The sequence below is a fragment of the Gymnoscopelus braueri genome (genome assembly GCF_963280865.1).
Source record: "Gymnoscopelus braueri genome assembly, chromosome: 22".
Classification (NCBI taxonomy): Eukaryota; Metazoa; Chordata; class Actinopteri; order Myctophiformes; family Myctophidae; genus Gymnoscopelus; species Gymnoscopelus braueri.
In genome coordinates this window covers 31,195,205-31,211,541 of record NC_137624.1, presented here as the reverse complement: position 1 = coordinate 31,211,541, position 16,337 = coordinate 31,195,205, and the positions used below count along the sequence as shown (strand labels likewise).

Genomic DNA, 16,337 nt, shown 5'->3' with positions numbered 1-16,337 from the left:
GCACTTCATACACGTTTTTAATCATGGAATGCGGAACGGACAGAGGAAAGGATGGCGGGGACCAAAGTCAAGCAGCCTTGTATTTCTCCTCTCTCTCTCTCTCTCTCTCTCTCTTGAAAGAATACACAAATACATTCCCCAACTAAATCCTGCAAGACTCAACTCTGAAGAGAAGAAACAAAATACACAAATACACACACACATACATGGATGTGCATCCTTGTCCTGAGCGATGCCGTTTTTGAGTTTTTAGTCTTGTCCGTTCTTTTCATTTTGTTTTTGTTTGTCATCTGGCTGTCGCCCCCCCCTTGTTCACTCCTGTGATCCAGCCTAGGCGTGCCTGGGAGCTGGACTAGCCAGTCAGTCTTCTGGGGCTTCAGGTGAAGAGAAGAGTGGATACGGTACTGTGGGGGGGGGGGGGGTGTAGGGGGCTAGCACAACACAGACCGTCCACTCTCCAAGACATGACGTCTGAGCGTGTGTGCGTGTGTGTGTGTGTGTGTGTGTGTGTGTGTGTGACTGTCTGCATGCGTGTGTTGTTTTGAGTGAGTGTAAGACTAAAGGCTCCAATAATACTTGGTGTTGCATGACACCGGTTGTGAGCTCGTCGGTTGGCTCTCTTTTTGGCGCGGTTGACACCGGCTCGCACGTATACATCAGGGGGAGAGAGAGAGCGATGCGGCGATGAGTCAAACGTTTACTAAGCCTGTGGTTTGGCAGCCTGCGCCCTGGCCGGCTCGCCGGGGTCAAGCATGTTAGGTTACTGTCGGTAAGGAGGAGAGCCCCCCCCTCCCCAGATAAACCTGATTAAATCCCACTCCAGGGCTGGTGTTGAGGAGGGAAGGGGGGGGGGGGGGTGGGGGGAGACGTAGAGAGTATACGACAGGGAGAAATCAACGTTCCTTTATCACATACATGCAGATTATTCTAAACATGCTGGGTTCTCTCTCTCTCCAAACATTCCGTCCGTCTCTCTCTCCGCATCTTTGATTTCGATCCTTCCATTTCCTTGACCGGTCGGCTAAAAGTCCTATGGCAACGTTTTCTTTGGCACGTTTTTTTTTCCGTCACGTGCTTAACGACATGGTCAACGATATAAGAGTGGTCAATACAGTAAAAGAAGCTGGTGGGGGTCCGTCCAACGCTCCGCACGTCAACGGTTGTGTGAGGCTTTATTCTGTGAGGGGGGGGGACGGGGGGGGCGGGGGGACGGATCGAGGAGCAGGTGTTCAGGGGCACGTAGACAATGGCCGATACGGAGGAGGTGGGGGGTGGGGGATGCAGTGTGTGTGCAAGTGTGTGTTATAATAGGTGTGTGTGTGTGTATGTCTGCGTGTGTGTGTGTGTTTGTGTCATGTGTTTTTTAATTCACAGGCCATTGCTGTTGCGGTGTGTGAGAGGGGGTTTGGAGAGCTCCACCCCCCCGGCGCGGCCCTTGCCGATGACCTTGGGGGCGCGGCGCAGCAGCTTCTGGGCCTCGGTGAACGCTTCAGTCAGCTCCTTCTTCCACTGGACGAACTCTGGGTCACTCTGCATGACACAAAACACACCAAACAACAAGGGTCAGTTTAAACTCTGGGTCACTCTGCATGACAAATGCAAATGCGACAAAAACAAAAAAATATCCATGAATTCAAGTCTCCATAATTTTTTTGGGGTGAATTATCCCTTTAACATACCGATTGGTACGCACAAATTCTATTCACTAAGGGGTAGGCAACCGTATGCCATCATTGGCACGGGGAAGGGTAATCACTGGCACACTGGCATAAGTGTGAGAGAGAGGATTTTTTTTTTCTCTTTCAAAGATCAAGCAGACATGGCAGAGTCGATAAAACTTGATCTGTCCAAGTATGCAAACTCTTGACTGATGAATAAGATGGGGTGGGAGTCTGGGAGATACGAGTCTCAGTCTAATGATCATTACAATGTCCTGATGTGAAAGAAAAAGTTTGCATGTACTATATGGACAGCCAAAATGTGTATGTGTTGTCATAATTAAACATGTTAACGTGGCACACTGACGATCAAGACAATTAAAACGTGGCACTTCATGTCAAAAAGGTTGCAGAAGCTATGGATTGCAGCTTTAAGCACACAGGGCAGGCCCTAGGGCATTTTGAGATGTTCTGCCTATAATGACAACAACATGCCCAAAAGTAGCTCGAAAGTGGTTAACAAGAAACATTTGCAGAACAATGTGAAACAATAACAGTGGTGTCGTACGTACCTCACACTGCAACACAAACTGTTTCCCCCCTTTGATGCGAAGCAGGATGCATTTCTTGTCTTTAATCTGCGTCTCCTCCACCGACACGATCTGCTCCATGGTCAGCAGGTTTTGCTGTGGGATCACAAGTTCAAATCAAATCCACTGACAGAAAAAAAAAGGACATTTTGTAGTATGTCGTCCTGTACAGAAGCGTCAAAACAAGGGCTTAAATAATCGTACGGGTGTGTTAGATTTAAGGCGTGCCAGTGTGCAAAGCATAAGACAGCCTTCAACAGTATCGTCAAAGCTTGCAACATTGGCGCGCCTAAATCTGACAGCGATTACTTATTAAAATAAATTACAGGTTGAACTACTAGACCAGAGGTTCTCAAAGAGGTTGTCCAGGGACCCTCAGGGTTCCTTAACTCATTCACTGCCTCTTGACGTAATTGACGTAATTATTCCCGTTTACCAATACTGCCACTGACGTAAAAAACGTATTTTTTTTTTTTTCAATTTTTATTTATTTATTTATTATTATTTTTTCTTAATTATTTTTTTCAAATTTGACCCAAAGACCAAGGAGATATGATACTCCCATCCACTTCCTTGTTAACTTAAAACTTAAAAATTCTGTATCTCGGCTCCTGAGTACTTTCTTTTTTTCAATTAAAAATCTCTGGCAGTGGGCAAACGCGGCCAGCAATAATTGTGGCAGTGAATGAGTTAAGGGGGTTTGAAAAGTACCCTTACAGGTCTGTAACTCTGAGAACCCCTTACTACGGGGGTTACATTTGGCTCCATTTGCACGCTCTCAAGAGTGCTGGGGGTCCAAACGTTTGAGAACCACTGTACTAAGAGTGAAAGCAGAGGGTTTCCAGATCGGTTGACCTACTAGCAGGAAGCTTGGGCCAGGGTGTGAGGAAGGAGGCTCTCTACTGACACCTAGAGCAGGACACTGTCCATTACACTGCTCTAAACCATGTATAATGTGCATATAATTCTCCATCTCTATTCACAGGACGTGGGTAGAAGGCAGGGCTGGTTTCTAATAATATCGGTTTCGAAATATTAACCCATTAGAACTGGGGAAGCATCTGTGTGACCGCTTTAACCATTATTTTGTACTTTGGATATTAAATAAATAAATCTACAAGCTCATAGCGCATCACTTCGTGCCGTGCTATGAGCTTGTAGATCTGCTATTTTTGGAAAAATAATCTAGAAAATGTGTGCCAATCTTTGAATATATATATGTTTTAAAGCAAAAAGTTTTCACTCAAATGTTTGCTTCTGGGATTTGGAGATGGGGGTTCGCGGCCAAATACATATAATCTTGGGAGTCCTTGACATGAAAAAGTTTAAGAAACGCTCATATAGAAACAAACTTTTTTTTCTTCAGAAAACTGTTAGGATTTAAAAGACTTTTTGTAGAAATCGGCCTCAGGACTTAATGGGTTAACTGCCCAGTTCTAGGTATCGTAACAGGGAGGTTTTGCTGGTGTTGGTTTTTTAGCACTCACCGTGTCGGCTTTAAAAAGTTTTAGCCACTTCTCCTACAGTGTGGAGTTTGGACAGACAAGACACACAAACGTTCATTCACTGACAAACACAACAGACGACAAAAGGGCTTTGTTCACGCTGAAGGCAAATCCCACGCGTTTCTCAAATCTGAATCTCAAATCCCGTTTCTCAAAGGTCTGACTCGTTTCTCAATTCTCTGATCTTTAGGACCGACTGACTGTCTCGTTGACGTCATCAAGCTAGCGTCCGACGAGCAAGAACAATATAAAGGAAAATAATAAAGCCTGGGGTTAAAAAGAACATGAAACTAGTCGAAGGAAATTATTAGGCCCCCCCTCCAATTACAAGCAGGAATTGTGTGGAGAGCGAACGTGAGTTGAAACGGTTAAACAACACTTTTGTCAATTTAAGTCGTTTTGTAGCTTTTTTGAAGCTTCAGTTGAAGCCAGCTCAACTTGGGGATTTGCAGCTCTGTAGATTTTGTAGCGGCTACAAACGTAGCATCTTCCATGTCGCTGGGCTTCCATTGAATGGTAGCCTGTAGCTTTGCATCTGCCGGTGTGAACGCAGCAGCCAGCAGTGTGAACACGGCATACTGTAACCGTAGGACAAGCTGACTTCCAGACACATGTGATTGTGACGCTGTAAAGAACAGTGTGTCTGCTTGGAAGAGTGTGTGTGTGTGTGTGTGTGTGTGTGTGTGTGTGTGTGTGTGTGTGTGTGTGTGTGTGTGTATGTATGTGTGTGACTTAGTCAGTAGTGTACTAGCGTGACTCACCCGTGACTCTCCCTCTCCCCTCCACTCCACTCGGTTGGGGAACAGGTAGAAGTAGCGGCGCTGCCACTGGGTCAGGAAGGGGTTGCCCAGCTTCAGCATGTAGCCGTGCATTATACAGTCCTTCCCCAACGCATAGTCTGCACACAAAAAGACAGTCTGACGTTAGCGAGTGTTCATTTTGACGGCACATTTTGATTTGAATAGAATTCCACTTAGTTCTCGTCATATTTTAGTCATCTGAAATGTTTTGGTTTTAGTCTAGTTTTAGTTAGACTAAAAAAGATTTTAGTTGAGTAGCAGGTGAAGTAAGGGCGTTAATCTATTAACCCATTAAGACCGGGAACGCATCTGTGTCATTTTAGATTTCTTTGGCTATTCAAAAATAGCAGATATACAAGCTCATAGCGCGGCACCGAGTGCCGCGCTATGAGCTTGTAGATCTGCTATTTTTGAAAAATCAAGAAATTTTTTGTTGTTGATTTTTTTCAAAAAACTGTTAGGATTTAGAAAACATTTTTAAGAATCGCCTCAGGTCTTAATGGGTTAAGACCGCGAATGCATCCGTGTCATTTTAGATTTCTTTGGCTATTCAAAAATGGCAGATACACAAGCTCATAGTGAGGACTCACTATGAGCTTGTAGTTTTTTGAAAAAACGTGAAAATGTGTACAAATCTTTGAATATATATAAAAGCGAAACATTTGTAACTCAAATCTTTGCTTCTGTAAATTCTACAAATGTCTTCTAAATCCTTTTTTGAAAAAACTTATGTTGCTATAATATCAGTGGTTCTCAAACTTTTTCATGTCAAGGACCCCCCAAAATTATATGTATTTGGCCGCGGACCCCCCCCCCCCCCATCTCACCCATCTCAAAATATGTTGAGATATATATTCAAAGATTTGCAAAAATGTTTTCTAGAAATTGCAGATCTACAAGCTCATAGCACGGAACTCTGTGCCACGCTATGAGCTTGTATATCTGCTATTTTTGATTAGCCAAAGTATAACATAAGGGTTAAAGTGGTTACGCAGATTACGAAAAAACACAAAACAGTTAGAATATGGAGACAAGAGGTTTCTGCCCTGACAACAACAATATATATATATGCAGTGTAATAATGAGTGCAGGCTCTCACCTTCTTCATGACCCAGCTGTTTATTCTTGGCTCTCTTGCGAGCCTCGTTCTTATCCGTGTCGCAGTTGACGGCCTCGTAGACGGTCTCTGCCACCTCCTGCTGCCAGCGCTCCGATATGACCAAGGGAAAGTTCTTATACAGCTCCTGGTCGCTGTCCAGCAACTAGACAGGGAGGACACGCAGATTGTGGAGCGAAAAGGTGTTACGGTTATGTATCAGACACATCAAAACAATACAATAAAACAATAGAGCACCTACACTTATAGCCATTAATACAAATGGATAGAAGACATTCGGGACACACTATGAGCGGTGTTTGGGAGTTAATAAACATATTTTTGGTATTCTTTTTGCTGTTGTTAATCTCGGTCTCCGATTCACTTCAAAGTCATCAAGTTTCTTTTTTTTTGTTTTTAGATTCTTCATTGACCATTAGGGAATACATTACAACCAATTTCGATGAATTGAGTACAAAGGACCCCAATGGAAACAAGCCATAGTGCTTTCTTGGGCTTAAAATCCTCTTAACAGACCTTGTATTGAACTGTACTTCCCTGTGCTTGTCTTTGCAAACTGTTAATGAAATATTCAATCAATCAATCAAAAAATCTCTGTGTCTTCAAGACATCACAGGGTAAGAAAAGGATAGAAATGAAGTCATTTATTGGGTGAAGTGTTCCTTTAACACTCTCAGACGCAGAATAGCAAACAAGTGGAACATGGACCCTGGCAGCAGGCAGCAGAGGGGAACACGGTGTCATTTTGAAAAGCAGGACAGTGACAAATAAATGATTTTGACCTGAAGTGTCCTTCTAGCCACGTTCCACAAGGGGGCAGCAGAGACAATGGCACTTCTCCACAGAAGCTAGAACCATAAGCCCACTGAATGCACTGTACACACACACTCACTTACTTACTTATGAATGCATATATTTATTAAATATTGTCATATTGAAACCTTGCATGTCCAAAACCGTCAGGATGGACCACAATGGAAACATGCCCCCCCCACCCTCTTTTATTTATTTTTTTGTTTTAAAATTGCTGTCCTAAAATGTGGATGTACTCGCAAGTGTACTAATACATACAGTACCTGTGTCAGTGTGTGTGTGTGTGTGTGTGTGTGGTGTGTGGTGTGTGTGTGTGTGTGTGTGTGTGTGCGTGTGCGTGAGTGTGTTACCTTAATGCCCTTGGTATCCTCTTCATCGAAGGAGCCGATGTCAAAAGCGTCGGCAGCGTTGACCTCTCCTCTGGGAGGGATGAGGGGAGGGGAGTACTGGAGGACAGAAGAACAATACGGCCATAAAGATGCTTTCCACACGACCAATTCATTTCGTCGACTAAAACTATGAAGAAAAATGTTCCGTCAACTACCTTTTTTCACTGACAAAAACTAAACTAACCTATGATGAGTAAAACTATGACTACACTTACTGACAATTTCGTCAACAAATGAAAACTAGACTAAAATGTCAGGGAGGGGCTAGTGGAGCAGAGATCCAGTAGAACTAAGATAAGTCATTTTATGCTTGGCCGCGTGTGGGCGTCAGGCTCTGAAAATAGCCGATTTACAGCTATTTTCGGCACACGCCTGAGTGTAAATCAGGCATTACTACGCCACCATGGCCTGCCAAAATACATTTTAGTCCACTAAATCAACTGAAGATTTAATTGACTAATATCAAATGATTTTTACTCAACTCAACTAAAACAAATGTAGATGGAACGCAAAATTGTAACTGGAACACTATAAAATTTAAGCTGATACATGGTTGTGCAGAAACAGTCCTGACTTGCGACACACACACACACACACACACACACACACACAGCGTCTATCTTTACACATCATTATGTCATGATGTGTAAAGATTTAATCTACAGCCGGCTGATAGCTGAACTAAAACTACTAAACAAAGAACATTCACTGACAACACTAAACAATGTAAGTGATGCAGAAAATAGCAGCACACACCTTCTGGAGGTACACCTGCTGCCAGTCTATGCCTTTGTAAAATAGATGCTCTTTCACCTCCGGGGCCCTGTGGGGGGGATAGAGAGACGGGGGGGATAGAGAGACAGAGAGACAGAGAGAGAGAGAGAGACAGAGAGAGAGAGAGAGACAGAGAGAGAGAACTTGTTTTCAAACATGTTATCCCACATCCATGCTGCAGGTGGCAGTGTTGACCACAATAATTTCACACCAACCAAACACTTTGAACAGCCATCAATACCACAGCTAGAATCATAAACGGAGGCTCATTAGCAGAAGTCGTTAAGTCATTTATGAACAGGTTTTTATTACAGCAGTCTCTCAAGGTGTTGGCTAACTTTAAAATACTTCTACCTAAAAGAAGCTCTTAAAACGCGTGGAGAATAAAGTGGTTGCCATGTCATTTCCCCACTTCCGTTTAGCCTGTGCAGTCACACAAATAAATGCTGCTGGAAACGAAACTGTCTGCTTGACAGACATGACATCAATGTAAAACCATTATTTTCAAGATGTTTCGCATTGTCCTGAACACTGTGCCGTGATTGGTCGAATACCCTTCCAGTCTGAAGAGCAGATGACGGCTTCCTGTTCTCGACTGTGTACACAGACTCTTTGTAGCATTAGAAGATTGTGCAAGATAGTCTGGCATGAGAGACTAAGAGGTTAATAACTGTGTCTGTGTGTGCGTGTGCGTGTGTCGTACCCTCGTCCCAGACAACCCAGCCTCTTGGCCACGTCTCTCTGCAGCAGTCCCTCCAGCAGACATTTCAGCTCCTCTGTGAAGGAATCTGGAAGCTCCACATTCTGCCATGAAGAGGAAGTGAAGTTACACACAAACACAACAAGACAAGACAGTCTAATCACTTTCACCTCTACAACTTAACCAGCCTGACGTCCCTATACTCTACAAGGGTTCCCAGACCGTTTCAGGTCACAACCCCCCAAAATAATCATATTTGAACTGAGGACCCCACAAAATAATCATATTTGAACTGGGGACCCCCCAAAATAATCATATTTGAACTGGGGACCCCCACCCTGACAAGCACTTGGCGTTACATTTAGTTTGACTAGGTTCCACAGATATTGTGACATGGAGTAGAAATATTAAATTATTGGAAAAGATACTCAAGTAAAGAATCTCAATATTGTACTCAGTGGTGTAAAGTAACTAAGCACATTTACTTAAGTACTGTACTTACGTAATATGTTGAGGCATATTTAGTTTAATGGAGTATTTCCAATTGTCAATACTTTTACTTCTACTCCACTACATCTCAAGAGGCAAATATTGTACTTTTTACTCCACTACAATTATTTGTAAACTTTAGTTACTAGTTACTTTGTAGATTTTTCATTATTATTACCAAACATACATTAACCACTTCAGTCCTACATATACTTTGGCTATTTGAAAATAGCAGATCTACAAGCTCACGACGTGTTGCATCGAGCTTGTAGATCTGCTATTTTCAAAAGATGTGTATACAGTACTTTTATTTTTGGTACTGTATATTTTGATGCCAATACTTTTGTACTTTTACTCAAGTCAATTTTGAATGACTTATACGTTATAACAGAGTATTTTCGACATTGTGGTATTGATACTTTTACTTAAGTAATGAATGCGAGTACTTCTTACGTCACTGCACTTTTCCCGCCCCGTTTCTGGGCCACTGAGTTCTCTGCTGTCTTCTTCTATCATGTTTATGTAATAAAAACCATTAATCAACCTTTAATAAACACTCAGAAACCTCTTATCTCCAAGCTTCAACTTTTTGTGTTTTTTTTTTCTTTTGTGAATTAAATGCAGAACTTCATCGTACAAGAGTGTCGCACATAAGTATTTTTAAAGAATACTTTTGTAAAAGTTTAACACTTAAAAGTGTTGAACGTACAAGCGCAAAGTGGTTCATTGTGTCATGTGTGTTATTTTTGAGATAAATATTGAGCCAATGAAAAGTATCAAAGCGGCACTATGTAACTTTTTAGTTAATGAACAAAATGTTATTTTGTCTAATGTCTATTTTGATCCAATTTATCCCCTGAGCAAGCAGGCAGGCTCCACTTTTTCTAGAGCCTGCCGTTTTCTGAAAAAAGTGAGGGTTTGGGGACATACAGGGTTTCCCCCCCAACAGTGGTGAGGATCTATTAGAGATGGCTCTTCTATTCTTAGCCCCGCTGGGTCAGTCAGGACTGACTCACGCTGCGGGTGGACCAGCGCACGGCGCAGAGCAGCCCAGCGGCACACACACACACACACACATACACACACACACACACACACACACACACACACACACACACACACACACACACACACACACAGACACACACAGACACACACACAGACAGACAGACAGGGAGGATTACGGGGATGAAGCAGATTTAAGTGGCTGGATGGAAATCCTAATCTGGATTTATTATGATGCAGATTAAGGCTGTGTGCTTTTCTCTGGTCAGAGGGCGACCGGGGCTTGTTATGTGTGTGTGTGCAAGAGAGAGAGAGAGAGAGACACTAACCTCCTCAATGTGTGAATGACACATCGTGACGTTGTGTGTTAACCACTCAAAGCAGCACTATGTCACTTTTTTTAATGAATAAAATTAAATGTTGTCCAATCTGTATGGTACAGTATGTTAACTCTCTCAGTGCCACACAACGAGATATCCCAAGTTTTTTCTGAATGCCCTCAGTGCCAAGAACGTTATTTCTTTGGAAAAAAATGTTCAGAACCCAAGATATCATTATCTGAAGATTTGCAGCTCCATCCACTCCTTGTTTAACTTATAACTGAAAAAGGCTGTATCTCGCTTCCTAAGCACTTTTTTTTTACTGAAAAAAAAAAAGTTGCTGGCACAATATGAACATATTTAATACAATAGAGTACAATAGAGTACAGACTCTGTACTCAGAGTTAATACAATATAACTTATACAATTTGGGTGGTTGTGTTTTGTTTCCCTGCTCTTCTATTGAGACATTTACATCGTGTCAAAGGTCAAGTCTCACCTAGACACAGGATCTGACACGAATTTTGACCTCATGGTCAATATTCAATTTATCCCCTGAGCAAGCAGGTCAATGGTAAATAATGACAGCACTTGCGCAGGAAGCCGGGTTCAAATCCAGGGTAGAAGAGGAAAGTTACATTGTGCAGCTTTAAGAGACCTATATGCTTCGTCGTGATGGCGAAAATTGTCGATGTAGAAGCTCACATCGCGAAGAGTTGTGAGCTTCTACATCAGCAATTTTCTGTTCTGAGCTTATAGAGTGGCTATTAAAAATAAAAAATAAAATAAAAAGTGGTATAAATACATTGTCAAAAATAGGAATGCCAGGGTTAAGACAGGGCAACAGATACTTTTGTTCCAGGTGCTAGAACAAAAAGAAATGGAGAAGCAGCCTTCAGCTATTATGGTCCTAGAATGTGGAACAGCCTGCAGACAGTTTTAAAATAAATCTTTTTAGCATTGTTTTTACCTAGATTTCCACATTACTCTATTTTTTATATTATCTTTTTAAATGTTAATTTTATACATCTTTAATTGATTGTCTATTTATTTTCCTTTTTTAAAAGATTTTTTAGAACTTTTCAGAACTTTTTTTTAAAGTACCGTAATCTCCATATAATCAAATATAAAAAAGCAACCGATATACAGTACAGTAGGTAAGTAGGTCGGAGAGGCTTATTATCGGTATCACCCGAGAACGTGGGAGTGGTTACAATGTGCTAGCCCTGGGAGATGGATCGCTGAAGTGGAGCGCCACGCCTACCATCAGCTCCCAGTCATTATAATATAGACCAGTGGTTTTCAACCAGTGGTCCGGGGACCAACAGTGGTCCTTGAGGGAGTACCAGGGGGTCACCAGCAAAATTAGGTAACATGGAGGCATCGCAATCATTTTTAACCACTTAGCTTTGGCTATTCATAAAATAGCAGATATACAAGCTCATAGCGCGGCACCGAGTGCCGCGCTATGAGCTTGTAGATCTGCTATTTTATGAAAAACCTTGAAAAGGTGTGCATATCTTTGAATATTTATATTTTTTAAAGCGAAAATTAACTGATATCTTCGCTTCTGGGGGTCCCTGGCACAAAACATTTTCAAATGGGGGTCCGTGGCCAAATATATATCAATTTAGGGGTCCTTGGCATGAAAAAGGTTGAAAACCACTGATATAGACAATGCTGTTGTCTAGATATGTCGCAGGATAGTAGTTGTCCCTTATCTCTTGCCCTACCTTTAATGTGGTAAACACACTGACATAAGAAGTGAACAGTATGTAAATATATCATGTGAAGTTGTCCTATTAGGTCAGTGTATTAAACCACATGAACCACATCGAAGGTAAGGCCTTTTATTGTGGTAAACTACGCTGACACGAGAAGTGAATAGTATGTAAATATATGAAAGTTGTCCTACTGTATAATGTCAGGGTGTTAAAACCACATCAACCACATTAAAGGTTAACGCCTTTTAACCCCTTCAAACCAGGAACCCATCTGTGTAACCACTTTATCCATTATGTTATACTTTGGCTATTCCAAAATAGCAGATAATATATGCTATTTTTGAATAGTATATTATACAAGCTCATAGCGTGGCAACGAGTGCCGCGCTATGAACTTGTAGATCTGCTATTTTTGAACATTTTGTGCAAACATTTGAATATTTATATATTTTTTTAAAGGGAACATTTTTGCTATTTTTTTTTTTCAAATCTTTGCTTCTGGGGGGTCCCTGGAATAAAATATTTTGAGATGGGGGTCCGAGGCAAATACATATGATTTTGGGGGTCCTCGACAAGAAAAAGTTTGAGAACCACTGATATAGCAACATAGAAGAACATATATTCAAAGATTTGCACACATTTTTCAAAAATAGCAGATCTACAAGCTCATAGCTGCGGCACTCGGTGCCGTGATATGAGTGAATTAACAATGAATAGGTTAATGTGGTTCATACACTGAAGTGAACGTGCACAGATGTAATTTGAGTGACACGTGCGCGGAATCATCAGCAGAACAAATAAAGGAATGCAAAAGATCAAATGCAAATGTTTCTGCCATCACTTCCCTACCTTGTTCTCTTTTCTCACGCTGTAATGCCAGTGTGCTAGTATGGTGGTGAAACATGACCGACCTACAGTACAAGCCTGTGCTTCTCAAACTTTTTCATTTCAAAGACACAAAAAAAACATGTAGGCCTATGTCCAAAACTGTTGCTTTTCAAGAAATGGGGATCCAGTGTTCCAATGCATTGGTTTTCAACCTTTTTCATGCCAAGGACCCCTAAATTGATATACCGCGGACCCCCATCTGAAAATGTTTTGTGCCAGGGACCCCCAGAAGCAAAGATTTGAGTTAAAAATGTTCGCTTTAAAAAAACATATTCAAAGATTTGCACACATTTTCAAGATGCCGCGCTATGAGCTTGTATATGTGCTATTTTTGAATAGCCAAAGCTAAGTGGTTAAAGTGATTGTGATGCCATGTTAACTAATTTTGCTGGTGACCCCCTGGTACCCCCACCAAGGACCACTGGTTGAGAACCAATGTTCCAATGGATCCAAACGTAGTTATTATTTAGTCACAAGCTCTTGTAGTCATTGGTTCAATATTTGTAAAAAATAATAGTCAATCTACAAGCTCACAATGCGTGCTGGGCTCACATCCCGGCGTGTTTTTGAGTTTGTAGATCGGCAATTTTTTGCTACTTTTGCACAACAACGGATCCAGTGGATTGTAAAAGAGTCCATTGGGACCCCCCTGGTGGTCCCCAGACCGGATGTTGAGAACCAGCGCTATAAGAGGCACCAAAAAAAAAAACTCAGTTCCATTGTTCTTATAAGGATGCTGGTTTAATCTGATTGTAAAGTTACTGAAGTAAATTCAATTGGACCTAAACGATAAGGGATCAGACACACTGTAAATAAGTGTGTTTAGGGGGGAATACAGTGGTTTGCAGGCAACGCAGTACATTATGCATAGAGCTATAACCAGTGGTGCAAAGTAACTAAGTACATGTACTTACGTACAATTTTGAGTTACTTTTTGCTTTACTAGAGTATTACCAATTTGCAATACTTTCACTTCTACTCCACTACAATTATTTAAAACTTTAGTAACTAGTTACTTTGCAGATATAAATTACTATATTAACAATAAAACATACATGAACCACTTTAGCCCTATTTTATACATAGGCTATTTGAAAATAGCCGATCTATAAGCTCACAACGCGTCGTATCGCGACGCGTTGTGAGCTCCTAGATCAGCTATTTTCAAACATTAGTACTTTTACTTTTGGTACTTTTAAGTATATTTTGATGTCAATACTTTTGTACTTTTACTCACGTAACATTTTGAACATTGTGTTACTTGTAACAAGAGTATTTTTATTGTGGTATTGCTACTTTTACTAGTAAAATATCCGAGTACTTCTGTGTGTGTGTGTGTGTGTGTGTGTGTGTGTGTGTGTGTGTGTGTGTGTGTGTGTGTGCACGCGCGCGTGCGTATTTGTCGTTGTGTGATGCCTCACACAGCATGTGTATTTTTCACTGTGTACACAGACCTCTTGCAACGTGTGTATATGTGGCGTGTGTGTGTGTGTGTGTGTGTGTGTGTGTGTGTGTGTGTGAGATCACGCAATATAACTTAATGCACTATAACAGTGGGTTCTCAAGGTGGGGTCCAGGGGCCCCCGGCGGTCCTTGAAGGGGGTTCCAGGGGGTCCCCCAGTAAAATGATTGATTAGTTAGGAGCCACACCTTTTGGGTCTGTAACCCAGAGAGTTCAAATTGGGAGTATCAAATCCGTACTCCGTAGCCTAATGCATGTCAAACTGGGGTCGTTGATTTTTATTATTTTTTTGGTGCGAATCACTGAATTATAATGACTTACATTTCAAGGACCCATTTGAAACTCATTCAAACTTCTGTCTGGTTCCTCACTATCAATCATTTAGCTGTGGACCCCCTTCAAGGTCCCCAAGGGGTCCCCAGTGCCCTCTATCTCCTGGTAAGTCAAGGTGTTAACCCATTAAGACCTGAGGCGATTCTTTAAAAAAAATCTAAATCCTAACAGTTTTTTGAAAAAAATAAAGAATATTTTTTCGCGATTTTTCAAAAATAGCAGATCTGCAAGCTCGTAGCGCGGCACTCGGTGCCGCGCTATGAGCTTGTAGATCTGCTATTTTTGAATAGCCTAAAGAAATCTAAAAGTGACACAGATGCGTTCCAGGTATTAAGGCGTTAAGGTGTTTGAACCAGTGCGCTCTACCTCCTGGTTAAGTGAAGCGTCACAGACAAGTGTTTGCATTCAGGGCTTGTAGAGTCTTACCATAGTGAGCGTCATGCGGTCGATCTCATGTTTGTCTTTGGTCTTGTGCTGCCTGAAAGGACTGTGCCTATAGAGACAAAAAAACACATGACTGTCATCAACACCGTCTTCCCGACACGCCAAATGACACAAACACCACTTGAAATCTGCCTTTTGTCTTCCCAGCCCATGGGCCAGGGAAGGAGCGCTTCTAAGTGCATCTTTTAAAATGTATTTAGAGTAGCCATTCATGTATGTTCACCCTTTTTTTCCTATCAATTTAGTCGTCGTGCCAATTCATCCTCCACACATATTACTGGGTTTGCCGCTGCTGTTGTACCCTGCTGGCTGACCTGGGAGTGAGGAGCCCCCACTGGGAGGACATACTGTGTGACTACCTGCGTGCATTCCTACTAGCACGTCAAATGCTGTAATATTAAAATAATAACCAAAGATGGCCCATCTACGACACATTGAGAGCTTATAGATAGGCTATTTTCGCTGCGCGCCATGATTCCATAGAAGACGAGCTTGGCTTCTATAGAATCCAAATGACCAGACTTTAATCCATGTACAAAGACAAGATGATTACAAAAAGACAAGATGACACAAAGACGAGATGATACACAGACGACATTATCCCATTAAGACCTGAAGCCGATTCTACAAATGTCTTCTAAATCCCAACAGTATTCTGAAAAAAACGTATGTTTCTATATCAGTGGTGCTCAGACTTTTTTTTCCAAAAATAGCAGATGCCGCGCTACGAGCTTGTAGATCTGCTATTTTTGAATAGCCAAAGTGTAAAATAACGCTTTTTTTTGCTGAAATCTAAAAATGACAGATGCGTTCCAGGGTCTTAACTCATTGAGTGCCATTAACGTGTTTCACGTGTTTTACCGCTATGGTGCAACGTGCCATTAACGTGTTTCACATTTTTGCAGCTCCATCCACTCCTTGTTTAACTTATAACTGAAAAAGGCTGTATCTCGCTTCCTAAGCACTTTTTTTGTACTTAAAAATAAATAAAAAATAAAAATCGCACTGGCCAGAAATAGCCAGAAATAATTCTGGCACTCAGTGAGTTAATGGGTTAAACGAAGACAAAGTGCACAACGAGATGGAGAGAGGAACACAACGGTATGAAAGAGCAGAGAGCGGTTCTTACCCTCGGAGAAGTTTGAAGAGCATGCAGCCCAGTGAGAACCAGTCGGCGCTGCTGTCATACGCCGTCCCCTTCTGAAGGACCTCCGGAGCCATGTAACCATGGGTACCACTGCGTCACACACACACACCACAAACGATTACACTCTCATTTACTGTATACCTACAATTAACAATGTGAATTATCCAGAGTGACTTAAA

General features: G+C 41.7%; 1 protein-coding gene across 1 annotated transcript in view; it reads right to left on the bottom strand.

Moving 5' to 3' along the window:
- Positions 1-1,368: 1,368 nt before the first annotated feature.
- The window catches only part of grk3 (G protein-coupled receptor kinase 3), a gene marked incomplete at its 3' end in the record, with an annotated part of 75,862 nt that continues 60,893 nt past the window's right edge, over positions 1,369-16,337 (bottom strand). The window contains exons 13-21 of the mRNA XM_080418709.1: positions 16,141-16,248; positions 14,994-15,060; positions 8,350-8,450; positions 7,629-7,695; positions 6,834-6,929; positions 5,653-5,815; positions 4,515-4,651; positions 2,231-2,344; positions 1,369-1,530 (exon numbers count right to left, since the gene is read on the bottom strand). Of these exons, the coding sequence (XP_080274835.1) occupies positions 1,369-1,530; positions 2,231-2,344; positions 4,515-4,651; positions 5,653-5,815; positions 6,834-6,929; positions 7,629-7,695; positions 8,350-8,450; positions 14,994-15,060; positions 16,141-16,248 (1,015 nt within the window). The remainder of the gene's footprint in view (positions 1,531-2,230; positions 2,345-4,514; positions 4,652-5,652; positions 5,816-6,833; positions 6,930-7,628; positions 7,696-8,349; positions 8,451-14,993; positions 15,061-16,140; positions 16,249-16,337) is intronic.